Source organism: Corella eumyota, chromosome 3, assembly GCF_963082875.1.
Source record: "Corella eumyota chromosome 3, kaCorEumy4.1, whole genome shotgun sequence".
NCBI lineage: Eukaryota > Metazoa > Chordata > Ascidiacea > Phlebobranchia > Corellidae > Corella > Corella eumyota.
In genome coordinates, this window is record NC_137492.1 from 7,978,690 (window position 1) to 7,994,753 (window position 16,064).

The 16,064-nt window shown below is 28.4% G+C and overlaps 3 protein-coding genes across 3 annotated transcripts; 1 reads left to right on the forward strand and 2 right to left on the reverse strand.

Moving 5' to 3' along the window:
• The first annotated feature begins 331 nt into the window (after positions 1–331).
• LOC145746361 (DNA-directed RNA polymerases I, II, and III subunit RPABC1) lies at positions 332–3,293 on the forward strand. Its single transcript, XM_082564629.1, has 4 exons — positions 332–1,062; positions 1,446–1,620; positions 1,709–1,905; positions 2,414–3,293. The coding sequence occupies exons 1-4, from the start codon at positions 1,006–1,008 to the stop codon at positions 2,615–2,617; spliced, it is 633 nt and encodes a 210-aa protein (XP_082420755.1). The 5' UTR covers positions 332–1,005; the 3' UTR covers positions 2,618–3,293.
• LOC145746360 (uncharacterized) lies at positions 2,930–7,615 on the reverse strand. Its single transcript, XM_082564628.1, has 7 exons — positions 7,332–7,615; positions 6,439–6,547; positions 6,173–6,327; positions 5,631–5,735; positions 5,338–5,497; positions 3,206–3,442; positions 2,930–3,107 (listed from the first exon to the last, which is right to left on the reverse strand). The coding sequence occupies exons 1-7, from the start codon at positions 7,521–7,523 to the stop codon at positions 3,037–3,039; spliced, it is 1,029 nt and encodes a 342-aa protein (XP_082420754.1). The 5' UTR covers positions 7,524–7,615; the 3' UTR covers positions 2,930–3,036.
• Positions 7,616–9,081: 1,466 nt separating this feature from the next.
• Positions 9,082–14,920, reverse strand: LOC145745457 (uncharacterized). Its single transcript, XM_082563540.1, has 14 exons — positions 14,808–14,920; positions 14,496–14,676; positions 13,992–14,173; positions 13,764–13,899; positions 13,393–13,587; positions 12,856–13,058; positions 12,512–12,587; positions 12,151–12,273; positions 11,512–11,669; positions 11,294–11,422; positions 11,015–11,156; positions 10,313–10,547; positions 9,887–9,929; positions 9,082–9,552 (listed from the first exon to the last, which is right to left on the reverse strand). Exons 1-14 carry the CDS (start codon positions 14,885–14,887, stop codon positions 9,504–9,506), a joined length of 1,932 nt encoding a protein of 643 aa, XP_082419666.1. The 5' UTR covers positions 14,888–14,920; the 3' UTR covers positions 9,082–9,503.
• Between the last annotated feature and the right edge of the window lie 1,144 nt (positions 14,921–16,064).

Genomic DNA, 16,064 nt, shown 5'->3' on the forward strand with positions numbered 1-16,064 from the left:
AATAAAACTTTGGCACACAGGGGTTATGACGTAATTTCCGCCCAAAAACTGATAATCGAAATACGTAGTTTCGTCAAATATTGCTCTCGTTGACTCCTTTATCCCTTTGTGCCAACTAGTTTAATTGATTGCAAATTCAATTTACTTTAAGAATGGAGCAATAAAAATGTGTCACGGAGGGATTATGATTTCATTTTATTAAAAATAGAACTTCGCACTCCGCACTCCACCTTTTACGAATCGGACTTAATCTACCTGACGAAAATATATCTTTGACGGATCAACGGATCAAACGGATTAATGGATCAAGTTTTATTAACTGAATCGAATATATATTAAATAGATATTACATAATTCAAATGCATATTTGACGGATATTTAATTAAACAAAAAGTTTTCATGAATTAAACCCTTACCCTAACCCTCATTCTCGTCAAGTGGATTAAGTTGTAATCACCTTTTACATAGTGCCAGGCCAGTCTGCCAGTAGTAAGTCCGGTAAAATTTTTTTTTAACTCTGACTTAGTCTAGTTATAAATCTACATGCATGTTGTTCTGTCAGACTGTCATAATTGGAGGGATGTACTAAAACCAGACACCCGACACTTTTTCAGACACCTTTAAAAACTATTTTATAACCATTATTTTTTAATAAAAACGACTGGGGCAAGTTAATTTAAGCGTTCTTATGTTATTTTAGGAGTTTTTGTTAAAATATATGTTTATTTAGTTGGTTTTTAGAGGTGTCTGATGAGGATGAAATTGCCGCAAATTTCGGCACCCCTAAATTTTATAAAGTTTGCCCCAAATTTCAACACGTTAAAACAAAAACAAAAAAATTGTTGAAGCAAGCTGAAACAATAGTCCTAAAGTCGGAAAAATCATTTTTATTAAAAAATAACAACGATAAAGTGAATTTTAGAGGTGTCTGAAAAAGTGTCGGGTGTCTGGTTTTAGTACATCCCATAATTGGATAAAAAAAAAATTTTCAAATTAAAATAAATTATGGATGATGAAGCAGAAACATACAGATTGTGGAGGATTAGAAAAACTGTTATGCAGGTAAGATATCAAACTTTATTTTGGACAATACTAACGTGCGGGACCGTATGTAAACGTTAACAAAAATTTGCGGAATGCGGGACGGAACAGAATTTTTGTACTTTTCTGCGGGATGATTGCTGTTTTTATCTAAAGGGCTAAGGGGTGATGTGGGATTGACTTTAAAGGTCAAGAAATGATGCGAAAATAAATATAAAGCACAAGGGAAGATTAGGGGAGGGTATAAAAAGTTCGTTCTTTTCCGCATTCGCGTTTTTTTGTTAACGTTTACATACGGCCTTGGTATTTCTCGCACCCCGCAACTTCCCGTATTTTAGTACTACCCTTTATTTTAAAATATTTTGAACATTCTAACCTTTTATTATTTATAACTAACACTTTAGCTGTGTCATGATCGTGGATATTTAGTAACTCAGCATGAGTTAGATCAATCGTTGGATGAATTTAAGGAGGAGTTTGGGGATAAACCAAGTGAGAGAAAACCAGGACGTCAGGATTTAACCATTTTAGTTGCCCATAACGATGATCCCACTGATCAAATGTTCGTTTTTTTTCCAGGTAAATAATAAATATATTTCAAACTTCATCATTACTTTGCCAATTGTGAAAATTTTTTTTTTTATTTCTTTTTTTTATAAAATTATAGAGGAGCCTAAAGTTGGTATGAAAACGATAAAAACTTATTGTCAACGGATGCAAGAAGAAAACATTCAGCGGGCCATTATTGTTGTTCAACAGAGCATGACCCCATCAGCTAAACAATCTTTATTTGATATGGCTCCGAAGTATGTCCTTGAACAATTCTTAGAACAAGAACTCCTTATTAACATAACTGAACATGAGGTAACTAATATTTATTTTTCTCTTATTAAAGTTTTAAGAAAAAGTATTTGCAGGCATTTTAGTTAGCAGGAGAAATTGTCAATACCTTTCTAATGCCTTTTAACATTGACAATTTCCGCTGCTTAACAAAAATAACTGCAAAATACCTTTTCTTTAGCCCTTCTTCTTTCCTCTTTTCCCTTTTACTGCCTTTTTCCCTCTGTCTCTCTCTTTTTAGTGTTACCCCCACTAATGGCAATTTTAAAAGCAAGAAATTTAGACATTCATATAAAAGTTGCCAGTTGATTTGTACTCGAATATATTTGTACAAATCTATGCATTGCAAAACCAATTCAGGTATATGTGTGTGTGTGTGTGTGTGTGTTTGTGTGCCAAATCAGTATATAATAAAAGGTTTATTATTTTAGTATTAGCAACTATGTTCCTTTATCTAGGACATAATATTTTAGCAAGTTTTGAAGGGAACTTTTGTATTGCATTAATTTTGTTTTTGATTTTATTTTAACAGCTTGTACCTGAACATGTTGTTTTAAACCCGACAGAAAAAGCCGAATTATTAACAAGATATAAACTGAAAGATCACCAACTGCCCAGAATACAAGCTGGTGATCCTGTTGCCAGATATTTTGGTTTAAAAAGAGGACAAGTTGTTAAAATTGTAAGGCCAAGTGAAACTGCGGGGCGTTATGTTACATATAGACTGGTCCAGTGAAATATTATTGCAAAAATTCACACCCCTTTACTTTTTCTATACAGTCTTAAACATATAGACAATTCTAAATCTTGGTAATTATTATTTCTTGCCATTAGTTTGTTAAGTATAGGACTTGGACTAAAGTTGTCTTTTAAATTCTTTTTCTTTTTAATTTTGGTTTTTCTACTGTCTATGTAAAATTTTTAATATAAAAATCTTATAGGGTAAGTTAGTACAATGCTTGTACTATATAAAACAAAGCTTATTTGTTTAGAAACAATGTTGTTAAAATACGATATTAAAAAATCTAATTAAACTAAAGCTATATTCATTTAAAATAAAAAGGAGTTTTAAACGAATTTGTTTATTTGGGCATAATCTAAATATGGCAAAATGGTTAAAATAAATATGGTGTAATAAAATTTATCTAATTCGAACTAGTGCGGCCGCAGGGTGGTAGCAGAGATCGTCATTTGGGTTGAACTGGCGAAAAATGCTGACCAAAAATCTTCGGAAAAAATTTAAAATAATAAAAATTTTCACAATACTTCTAAGTAAATTAAAAAATTCTATTACGTCATAATAGCAATGACGTCATTAACTTACTTGCTAAGCGTTGTGTGCATCTCTCGTTTTCGTTTAATTCCCTCCACTCATGAGTGTAATAATCAGGATCGTATCTGCATTGTCTTTTTATCGAAATTCCACCGCCCTCGCGTGTCAAACCAGGTTTACAGAAGTAGAATGTGTAGAGTGACCACGTAGCTCCGGTCTCTAAAAATGTATCAACCGGGCACGCGTTGAAGCGATCCGAAAGCTCATTTGGGTCACCACACTCCGTCACTGACAAAAAATTATTTTAAATTTAGAAAATTTGAAAATAGATTATTAGTCACCAATCAAATCTGCAAATGTCTGGTAATAAAATGTCGTCTAATAATCGTTTGTTGTTTGCGGTATTATGGTGATTTAATAGCAATGGTGATTTATTTAAACCAAAAATATCATCCACGTATCATGGATCAAATTCTATTGCTTTAAAGTGCAATCTTAAACCACGATCCTCTTAATTTGTTTGTGTGTTTAAATTAATCATTTTTGTGCCAAAAATTCTGTAAAAACGTGTTCTTTTTTCCTTATGGCCTCCTAGTTAGTTACACATTAATTTTTTGCCAGTTACACACCTAATCATTACTTTTATATAAATGTATCATTGTTTCTAGGGTGAAAAGTCGCCAATAAATTCTCTTTTAAGTTAAAATTAGTAGGTTAAGATTAAACCACTAATTGCAACTTCAATGTCCGATATAACGTGCCTGTTGGTGGTATCACGCGTCCGTCACGTTAATATCACGCAGAAGAAGCGTGTTATTTAGGCCAAGTACAAAACCACGTTAAACAAGCAAAGTTTTATGTAAGACAAATTATTAATAAATTAATTTTTTTTAATAAAGATCCTTTATATTATTGTCTTAACTTTTCTATAAAAATTAATTGGCGGAAATTTGAGAACTGGTTTTTCCAACTTTAGTAAAAACATTTAATTTAGGATAATTTTAATTTAATTAAAAGCGTGGGTGTTTCTTTTTATTTTGGGATTTAAAAGTCGTCCAACAAGTTGTTTAGGAAAACTTTCATGCCCACACATATTCTGGGAAGCGGAGTTTTTAATCGTGTTAAAAAAACGCCATTTTAAAGGAAATGTTTATAAAATGTCGAGACGTTATGATAAAAATTAATTTTGTTTTGATAAAAAAAAAATATTTTTTTAGAACTTTTTTTAGCTTTATTTAGAAATTATTTTTTGTATTACCGCATGTTTTTTTGTAAAAAAATACGCTTTATCTTTGATAATTGTTTACAATTTTAAGTTGTTTTAGCATTGCGATAAACTTTTTAAATATGCTTGTTAAGTCCATTTATATGAAAACTGATTTATATTTTCTCATTAATTTTAAATACAATTTCACACTCGGTTGGACACCATTAGCCGCTATTGTGCATTTCTTTTTGGATCGCCTTATCGCCTGGTCATTTCAAGTTTTTCTCTTTTTTCCAGCGTTCTTAGTCACGTGATTTGTGTTTCGCCTTTTTTGTTTTTATTTGTATCGTAACTTGGAATAATTTTGGAATTCTACTTTTAGTACGTCATATATTTAGAATACGATTTGCCCTGTTCTAACAATTCATAAATGGTCTTTAGTTAGTTTTTGTTAAAAGTAATATTGATTTGTAAGTGTTAAGCCAGTATTGTTTTTTGTTAATTGTTTTTCTTGTGTACTGAATATTGAATACATTGTAGAGTATTTCAATTGTTGTATCAGTCGAGTTAGACAGTTGCAATTCTGGGCCCATTATCGGTTTTATTTTTATATTAACTGAGATCAATCTGTGATCAAGGGGCGTATTTTATTCTCCGATCAACCTATTGTTGGTCACGTGGGGTATAGTTAGACAAACCCTACAATGCTTTTTGGGCTTGGTGCGGCTTAAACCCGAAACCCCTCGTCGTATACCCCGATCATTACTGAAATACTACTTTACAAAACTCGTTTAGTTTTTAAGTAATTTTGTTAAGCTAATACTTGTTAAGCTATCCGTAAACACAAAGCTTAAGGGCGAATAGTGTGGCATTTGGCGAGCCCGATACCCTTTGACTCGTAGTACGACGCCATGGCCGGGATAGACCACTGCAAACTCGTTTAGTTTATATCACATAGTTTAATTAAAAATTTTACCGAGTGTGGTACACTCCAGCGGTAAATCCGTCCTCCAAATAAAACTTCCATTTTCGTTCACGTTCGTTAAATTTTCAATCTTGCTTATAAGGGAAGTTCCCGATCCCGATATCTCAGACGAACAAACACTAGCCCCTTCTAAGGTCCCAAAAATTCCAGCCTAAATTTTTTTTTTAAAATTGTGACGTCAAAAAAATTTAAAAAAAATTTGTATTTAAAAAGATTTCTGTTAAATTTATTTTTTTGCTTAAATAGTTTAATAAATTTTGGTAAATTTTTGTATGAATTTTTACCCTGGCGTATTTATTATTATATTCCACAACTTGAATTGATTCATAAACGAATTTCACGTAACTTCGTTTTTCGCTGGAACCTATTAAAATTTGATATAAATTCTCCTAAAAAGATAAAATAAAAAAATAATATTAAAATTTTTATTAATCTTTCGTTTTTGTGTTTTAAAATTAAAATGAGTTTGTGCAGTAACAAATGCCTAAAATATTTAATGCTAAACCAGTTTGCTTTGTATATTGAACGCTTCGCAACTTGAGATTTTATTTATGATAATATTTGCTAGTTCAAGTGATTAGAAGGGCATTGTTGTGAAGGATTAAAATTATATTTTTTTTATCTTAAAATTAGTTTTATTTCGTGATTCCCTTTTTTTTAGTTAATTAAAATCTAAAAACAAAAGATAACTCAAACAAAATATTTAACAATTCTAAATGCTTTTACCAAATTATTTTTTCTTTAATAAAATATCCAAATTTAAAAATTAAATAATACCATGGTAAAATTATTAAATTATATTACTTCTAAGCTTTATTATAGATACCTTTGTCTGATTAAATGTGTATTTAAAAGTAGCGACAAATAAATTATTTATTTCAATATTTTGATCTCCCAATTTTTCGGAAATAATCGATTTAAAATTATTTATTTCTTCTCCGCTTGATATCTGTCTATAAAAAATTTCTCTTGTCGTTGCGTCTAAAAAAAACAATAATATTAAACGTGTTGTAAAATAATATAAAATGTTACGTTTATCAAAATTGATATAAAAATAATTACACACAAAATTGATGTAAAAAAATAACAAACCTTTAGTTGACATTAACAATGGCGCATATATCACTACATTTCCCATGACTTCATTCAAATTGGAGGTACGTAGTGGATCGCCAAACGATATCGAACCATCTTTATTTATCTAAAAAAAAGTCAAATTTTTATTATTTGCTAAAAATATATATTTAATTTTTGAATTTGTAACATATTGCTTTAGTTTTTGCAGTGAGGTTTTTAAAAGTCTTTTCAGTTTATAAATATAAGGTTTAGCACATTTTTACACTTACAAATGTCAATTCTAACCTTTAATTATGACGTCACAAGTATATTAAATAATAAAAAGGCCAGATAATCGGATATAAAACAATATTAGTAATCAATTTCATTGAACTAACTTTAATTGAGCATTATTTTATTTTTACTGATTTAAACGTAAAATTTAATAGCTTACGATCTAATTAATGAATTTCTAGATAGTAAGCTAGTAAAAATAAGGTTGTAGACATGTTTCTAATGCTTATAATCGTTAATTTTTACTGCAAACCCATAAAGTACATTCCATTGCAGCTTTCTTACAATTAAACTATATTACTAAAACCGTTATTTTATATTTTAGATCTAATTTTTGTGCCATTTAAAGTAATAATTTGCGGCCTATATAATATATTAATTCGAGGAATGTTATTAAAAAATGCGCATTGTTTTAAACAATATAATTATTTGCAAACGGCGAATTGTTTTGATTGTTTAAAAGTAGATCCATCAAAATGTTGTATTGTCTTTTAACAAGAAGTATTAATGTAATTGCCTAACAAAAATATACTAATTTTTATAAGAATTTTTAATTTTTATTATATACAAAATTAAGTTTAAATCTATAAAATTAGAGCTTAAAACTTATTTAAAAATATTAAAATTTAACTTACGTTAAGTGTGTTAAATTTTTTTCGTCCTTGAATAGGAATAGAATAACTTAAGTTAACTCTCACGTCACCTGTGTTAAAGGTCACCGTGACGTCACCTATTTCTGAGCCATAGGGTAGCAAATTTTGCGAAAAGACCGAATCAAATAATGTAGTTAACAAAACCGCTATAACGATTCCATTTGTTATTTCCATGACGGCAATCGTGACGTAATCAATCTATGACGTAACAAACGCCCAAAAATCACGTGTCCAAGTTCTACACGATGCCTTTAACCTTATATTATGATTCTAGAAAAAGAATTAAAAATATAATTTAAAATTTATTTTTACAAAAACAAGCACGTCTTTAAACGCTTTTTATGTTTATCTTTTTGTCATAATACGGCATTCACACGTCATGATATTTGAACAAATCAAATCGCTAATTGCTTACTTAAACACATTTTGTTTAAAAAGAATTTTTTTAAGAACTCAATTAATACGATTTTACGTAAATAAATCTGCTAAACCCTTACACGAATTAAATAATAATATTAATTTTCGTTATACTCTTACTATAAAACAAGTTTTCTTAAAAACTTGCCTATCCAATATGCTTTTTAAAATTTTGATTTTATCTTTAAAATAAAGATAATAAAATCCTGCTTCTACCTTGCATATAAACGTTTTTTAACGGTGGCCTACTTTATAATTTTGCACGGCTTATATTATTTAACGCTGTATAATAAGACGTAGTAATAACAATATTGCTATAATCAGTCATGTTACTGCATAGACTTACAACAAATTAAATTCGTATATCTTACGTTAAATGCAAACTAAGTTACCGAAAAATTTTTTGAACTAAGTTTTCTTTTTTTAACTTTAAATATATAGAAATAAAAAATATATATGATTTTTAATAAAACAAAAATTTAACTAAAAGGCTTGCTCTTATTTGTACTTTAGCCTTAATAAGATCTTACTACCGGTGGTGCTGCTTAAATATAGGATTTATATATATAACACCTGTCTAGTAATTGTCGCTTTCTAGAAAAAGGCAACGTTTAAAGCTTACGCAAGTTTGATTTATATTCTTTTATAACTTATTTTTATGTGCGTCGTAAAATTAATTTTAGCGACAAATAATAAAAAACTTAAAAAGTTAAATAAATAAGTTTAAAATGTGAGAACACAGTTTTTTTTAGTTTACTTTTTAATAATGAATTTGTCTGTTATTACAAATTATCAAAATCTTCCTTATAATTATTAAATTATGACGCTTTTCCTGTTATAATAACCACACCCTATTTTAAACATTCAATCACAATTATCACCCATATTAGTTACTTAATGTAATATAGTCACAATTAATATTCGCTTTGTAATTAATAAATCAACACAAAAAACGCCAATTTTTAATTAAACACGTAAATTTATTTTATGGGCGCTCAAATTAATTTTAAAGTAGGCAACCCCTTATATTTTAATCAAAATAAATTTTTAACTTTTTCTGTAGGTTTAGGTTGTTTTTAAGTTATTTTCAAACAGGTAAGATTATATAAGTCATATAATATTTATCACGATATTTAAACAAAACACCTATGCCAAAACAAACACTTTTTAATCTTTTGCAAAATTTAATTATGCGAAAAAGGGTGTTACAAATTACCCAGAAATATATAATCTACTAATCTAATTTTGTGGTAAATTTGAGGGCCTTCAACCAAATAAAAGATAGATAATTAAAATCATCTGATTTATGCAGCCAATATATATTTATTTCTCAAAACACATTCTAAGATATAATTTTACTGCAAAAGCAATTTAAGTTAAAATACGACCTAAATGTGATGTATTTGACAGTGTTACAAGAATTCGAATACTTAAAAAAATTAATTAGCCTAAATATATAGAAATGTATGGCTAAACCTAATAAAAAACAACAATATACTAATAAAACAATATTGCGTTTGTATAATATTACAGGCTTATGACGTAACAATAACTATCTTTATTGCGTCATTAATCATGATGGTAAAAATTTGACGTCATTATTTACAACAGTGTTGTAAAATGAATTTCAAAAATTAGAAAAAATTAAACGAAAAATTGATAAAAAAATGTGTAGTTTACTACATGGTAATATACAGTGAACAATCAACCAAATAAAAAAGTGCAAAAAATAAAAAACTAAACTTCAAGAGTGACGTCACGCCCATCAGACTCCAACGTTATCTCGCTAATAAATAAAAAAATATTTTTAGAAAAGTCGTGAAATAGTTTGCTTGTGAGTAGCAACCTTATCTTTAAGATGGTTTACCAAATATACAAAACACGGAATTTGGAAGAACTAAAAGTTGATAGCATGTGGTTTTAGCCGCGTAATATATGGACTATTTGAGTTAAAATCCGGTTAAACTACTCTTATGTTATAATTAATAAAAAGAATAACCATAATATCAGTCACGCAAAAGTATAATAATAACTTGGTTATTTGTATATATTTATAAAGTTATACTGAATAGCAAATAAATTAATTAAAAAAAGTTTTTTTATTAAAAAAACTTAATTACCTTCTCGGTGTGGCGCGTTGGTTTTCGTTGTTTTCATCAATATCTGTAAAAATAAACAACAGAAATATCATGTAAATCTGCATTATACGGTATCTCATATTACCACGACCTTCACGTTTTACGTTATATATATGAAAAGTTTTCAATAATATAAGAAATATTTGTAAAATGTTTTTTTTGCTTCGTTGTATTAAATTTATCTACCCAAAAACCTATCTACCAAAAACTTTATCAACCCAAAAAGTTTAATTTATTTTTCCAAAAAGACCCAAAAACCTACAGAATTTACTTTCATTTTAGACCTTTAAATACCTAAACTTCCCATAATTCTTACCCTAATAATACCCCAAATTAACTTATATTTTATACACAGACTATACCTGAAACTTGCTAATATTTTAGACCTTAAATAAATTTCAAACTTACCGATATTCCCCAACACAATCACGCTTTCGTCTTCCTCATGGAACCCCTCATCTAACCCCATGTTAGGGGATTTCCACAGTTTTCTAACCCCATTCTCATGAGCCCCACCTTCCCGACCCGCCCTCATAAAACAAGACACTGCGAACATTTTAAGTAAAATTCGACGACGTTTGGTTGGGACCAAAATAAGGTCAAATTCTCGCTGTTGAAGACGTTGGGTGAAGGCTGGTAAAATCTGCACAGAAGTAAAGGTTTTGAGTTAAAAATATTGTTAACAGATTGTAACATGTAACACAAGAAATAACCATTACAGATGCCTTTAATTATGTTGCGCCTTTTCTTTATGACTAATTTATGTCTGAACGCTTTCTCATTAGGCGCTTTGTAATTTGGGCGGAATTTTACTTGGCCTAGTTTTATGATACGTTTCGGCAGTAATTTTCCAAACGACCTGATAATCGATTGTATTTAATAACCGTTTTACCTTTAATATATAAACCTGTTTTAAGTTGACCTTCAGTTTATGTGTTTTCAAGTATACAATTAGTTGAAATTTTACAAAAAAACGTCACAATATGTCATTTAGGTTTTTGTGGCTAAAGAACAGGTAAATTCTATGTCATTATTACAAAACCAAAATTTGGTCAAAGACATTAACAAAATTTAGCAAGTTATTATTATTTAAACAAATACCGCTTATACCTCTAACAGTTTAGATACAGTATTTTGAACATAAATTTTCAGTGATTCAGTGAATATAGAAACAGGGGCAACTCTGCCATGAAACTCAATCAAATTATCTAAAACATCTCGTAAGGAAACATGCATGGGGTCCTTAATGTACCTAAAAAAAACAAGAAAAAATAAAGTCATTATTGCTGTAAGAAATCAATTTTTATTAGGTAGCTTACTGATATAATAGTTTTAAAAAGCACATTAAAAAACAATTTTTTTGGGCAAAAACATAATTTTTTAACTCACTCTGCTTCACAAGCAAGTGCATTGGTGACTTGAATGTGGTGTGAAAGTTCATGTACAGGTGAAAGCAATGCTGGAACTTTTTGGGCTTTTTTTAAAGCTTGTCTACCTTTTATAGCAGCCACCATGTAACTGTGAGAGGATAAATTTAATAAAATAATAAATTAAAAAAATAATTTAAAAAAAAAATTAATTTTAATGTTAAAACGTAATAAATTTACCGCTTTGTATTTCTTGGTAATTTATCCATTCCATGATGTAACATGTTTGGCCACAAGGGGGAGTCGGAACACAACTTTCGTGTGCATCGCAGTGTAAAGTAAACAAACCAAAGTATAACTCCCAGAAACCATAAAGCATTTATCAATATAAGTTCACCCTAAAAACAAATCAACAGTTTAATTATTTGACATTCATTTTTAAATTGTCAAGATCAACGTAAGTCTGGGTCATAGTAACAAATCTTACTCCATCTTAAGGTCCATCGTGACAAAGTGGTAGGACACTTGGCTCACTACATGAGGTCCTGGGTTTAATCCTAACTGCTCTCATGCTGTAGAACCTTTGTGTAAGGCGTTATAAATGGTATGAACACTTGCTGAGCCGAAACTTAATCAGCAACTTAATTATTGGGCAATAATAATTCTATAATATCCCAAACTGCTTAAGACAATTCGAGATGTTACTTTATGTTTAGGTCATGAAGTCAACTCTCCCATATCGAAAATAAACTAATATGATAAAGGTCATAAAGTCAATTTTTCCATATCAATGTCAAAAAATATGGCCAAGGTAAACAACATACAGAAAAAAGAATATTTTAGGTTGTCATTTTTAAAATGAAAACAAAATAATCAAACCTGGATGTAGTCAGGAAGTAGAAACACGCTTTGTATTCCATTGATATTTTGCATTGCACCAATCACAGAACTTGAGGATAAACAGATCAGACCCCAACAAAACAGAAAATTAAAACTTGTCACCTGGTGGCACAAAATTTTTTATTTTTTTCTGAAAAAATTGCGATAATTCAGAAAAAACAGAAAATGTTAAAAGATTTTAAATTAAATTATTTATTATCGGGGTAATATTTAAAAATTTTAACTACTTTTAAAATTTCCAATGCAAAAAGCCTTCTTAATATGTCTAAACAAATACTAAAAATGTCCTACTATTATCACTACAGCACACAAATAACAAAAGAATCAAACATTAACTTACCCTATAAGGTCTTTTTATCAAACAAACAATCAAGTATAAACCCAATACTGTGAATATCAGGCTACTTTGTACGAGTCTAAACAAAAAAATATTAGCAAGACATTTGTAATGTCAATAAAAGTATTACCTAATATATTTAATTTGCAATTAAAATTTAATTTTATTAATTTTTTTAAATTAAAAATAGTTTTAAAAAAGTGCATTAAATTCTATATTTTTAAACTTATTTTTTTTTACTTAAACTTTAGCACATTTTGCAAATTTTCTATTTTCTATAAGCATTCGCTTTAAATCCTTATTCAGTTCCTACTTTATTAGACAACATTACATTAAGTAACCCCTACCTTAGGTCAAACATAAAAGCATAACAACACAAAATAGCAAATTTAACGAAGTGATGAATAGGACGTTGATACACCCAGAATCTTTTAAATGAAGCAAATGAAATAAATTGTCGATCTCTCCATGATGAATCAAGATCAAATAAATCCTCGCAATGTTTAAGCTGAAGATAGCCCTCATGTTTTCGAGTGTTAGAAGTTATAACCTTAAAATAAAAAGGGGGGTGAAGACTTTTTTTTTGTCTTGTAAAGTTTAAGTCATTGTAATATTAATCATGATTAGGTAACAAAAAAAATTAAGCAAAATATAATTAACAGATATACTTTTAAGAACAGTCCTCTAAATTTAGAATAAAATAAAAATAGTTTTCATGTTTTGTTTAATTTAAAACATGGTTAGAAAGGTTTACTTATATTTTAACTTACAGGAGTTCATATTTTAATTTAACTTATATATCAAAACTTATACCTAAATTTACACCTTAATTTAGAGTTACCTATATCTTAATTTAAATTTTTTATATAACCTTATTACCATACCTCTGATTTTATTTTAAGTGTTAACCAGATTGGGTAAGCCACATAAGCAGCAAGAAACACTACCAAGGCCAACACAACACAAACAACATGTTCTGCACTCCAGCATTGTACATTGTTATCAACATCTAATACATTGGTGGTGGGCACACACCAAAACAATTTTGAGATTTGGACACCAACTGGAAGGGCCAGAATCTATAAAAAATTAAAATAAATATAAAAATGTTCATGGTAAATGAAGAATTAAAGAATAACAAAATTAGTCTAAAAAGAATAATATTTCTTCTTCATTAAAAAAAATTGTTGGAACTAATAAAAATGTCGTTTAAGATTCAAAAAAAAAATTTTCCGAATGTTATTTAGTATTTTACTTGAACTGTAATGATAATTCCATCCATTAGGAAGTTATACGAGGTTTGTTTTAATCTATTTATAAAAATCCATCGAGATACGAAGAAAGCAAATGTTGCTATGATCAAAATAATCAGCCAGCATAAAAGCATTGCCCTGTTAAAATTATCAGAAATATAAAAATAATACTAAAGTTATACATGTAATGCAAATTTTGCTTGTCTAAAAAAATGTAATGAAAAACTTACAAGTAATTTATTGGTACAAGGCTACTGGCCATATAATAATTTCTTGCGGCTACATAATTTCCGCTCAGCATTTTTGAAAACTCCCATATATCGAGGTTAAATAGAAACAAAAAGGATAAATTTGTATTCCAGGTGACTGGCCAAGTCCACCTTAGTGATAAGGACATGAGTAATGCAAATATCTACAAAAAACACGAAAATTAAAACTTTAGAACTAAACACATCATTTTTAAGTTTAATTTAGCGGTTTAAAATTACCTTATAACTTATATATAAATTTAAATTTTTAATATGTTTTTTGTTTTAGTTATTAACTTAAGTAAGCACAATACTGCCTTAAGTTAATTCATAAATGTGGTAATAGTAAGAATCAAACCTTAGATCTTCAGGCAAGATGTTTAAAGATTTAAGAATTTAAACACAACAAAACACAGAATACTGACAACAGACAACTTTTTTTACAAATTGGGAGACAATATTTTAGTTTAAGAAATTATAATTTACTTGTAAATATTCAATCACAATTACAACTGAGTCGATTATCATGATCGTAGTTCCCCGATTATTTCTTTGTGCAAACGTTTCATTTTGTTCCGCCACATCTGCTAATGATCCCAGTGTTTCCCTATCGGAAACTAAACTTTCCTGCTCGAAGGCAGGGTTGTCAAATTCATTATCGTAACTTCTAAAAAAAAAATTTACCATAATTTATTAAAGGCAAAACTTATTTTTCAATATAGACCAAGGTAATATTTATACGTTTGGTATTTGGTGGCCAGTTTGTGTATTATTAGATAAGAATTAACATGAAATTACCTGTTATTTCTTTTTGTAAAACTTTTTGGTGATTCTCTATCAAGCAGACGATTATTTTCCCCAATTGAATTTCTACCCATTTTTATATTTTATTTCTTTGTTAATCTAAATCTGTTAAAACATTACGCAAATTTTCAAAACATGTAAATCACATTTATTTATGGTAGTATCAATACAAAAATTAGTCTGAAATAAATGTAAAACAACTAAAAAAGCGTATATGCTTCTGCTTTAACATCTATCTGTCTGTCTGTCTATAAATTAAAATGATTGACTTTGAAACTGTTCTAACTATCGCTAAATAATTGAATTTAATTCATCAGCTTTCCACGACACATATAATTAGATTCTTTTCTTTTTTTATTATTTCCAAGGTTATAAAATAAACTTAAAGCCAACTAAAACCTTTGTTTTATTTTGTTTATTTGTTTTAAGCAAAGTTTATTGATTGTTTACATAAGTTGCTGTGAGACGAGGCAAAGTCGTAACAGAAATACGAATTTACGACGTCACTTTGTTTTGTAATTACAATAAAGTTACGATATTAGCTTTTTATTAACTTTTTATATTAAACTAAAAACAGGACTTAGTTAACTAATTTATAAAATATTCCGAATACTTCAAAATTTTATTATTTTTATTCCAATGTTAGTATATGTAAATTACTATGATTCACTTTTTACCAGCAAGTTTAATTTCCTACTAACGAATACTATTAAATTATTTTTCAGTACTTTAAATAATTTAATAATAAAAATTGGTTTGAATATGAAAATGATTTTTACATTGGCCTTTGTTTATCAATTGTTATTATTTTCAGTATTTTCACAGGTAAGCACAGTTAGTTAATTAATGTAAATAAAAAAAAGTTATGCTGAATAATAATTTTTTTTTATTTAGAGCATAATGAAAAGAGATGCAAGTATAGTTTGCGATCCAAATCGAATTGAAATAACGTATGTTAATTTCTATCTTAGTTAATAAAAACAATGGAATTTGCATTAACTTTGATTATCTTTACCAGATTAAATTCAACGGCATTTCGAGAAAAATTGGAGTATAAAAACTTTACAGAAGTTTTACTAGAGTCTAATGAAACTACTGAATGTAAATTTAATCGGAATGGGACGTTGTTTGTTATATCTTTGTTCGAAAATAACAATACAAGATGTGCAAAACTAGAGGTAATACAAAATCGAAATCAGTATTTTAAATATTTTATTTTAATTTCTAACTTAATTATATTCGATTTAATTA

Bases quoted from the DNA above. Each gene is read 5' to 3' on its own strand.
- LOC145746360 (XM_082564628.1), bottom strand. From the start codon at position 7,523: ATGGAAATAACAAATGGAATCGTTATAGCGGTTTTGTTAACTACATTA. The intron at 5,498-5,630 runs GTAAAAATTCAT...AAAAAAATTTAG, and splicing joins ATAATAATAAATACGCCAGG to GCTGGAATTTTTGGGACCTT. The intron at 3,108-3,205 runs GTAAGTTAATGA...TTTTTTCCGAAG, and splicing joins ATGCACACAACGCTTAGCAA to ATTTTTGGTCAGCATTTTTC.
- LOC145746361 (XM_082564629.1), top strand. From the start codon at position 1,006: ATGGATGATGAAGCAGAAACATACAGATTGTGGAGGATTAGAAAAACT. The intron at 1,063-1,445 runs GTAAGATATCAA...CTAACACTTTAG, and splicing joins TTAGAAAAACTGTTATGCAG to CTGTGTCATGATCGTGGATA. The intron at 1,906-2,413 runs GTAACTAATATT...TTATTTTAACAG, and splicing joins TTAACATAACTGAACATGAG to CTTGTACCTGAACATGTTGT.
- LOC145745457 (XM_082563540.1), bottom strand. From the start codon at position 14,887: ATGGGTAGAAATTCAATTGGGGAAAATAATCGTCTGCTTGATAGAGAA. The intron at 14,677-14,807 runs GTAATTTCATGT...TTTTTTTTTTAG, and splicing joins TTTACAAAAAGAAATAACAG to AAGTTACGATAATGAATTTG. The intron at 14,174-14,495 runs GTAAATTATAAT...TGTTTTTTGTAG, and splicing joins TTGTGATTGAATATTTACAA to ATATTTGCATTACTCATGTC.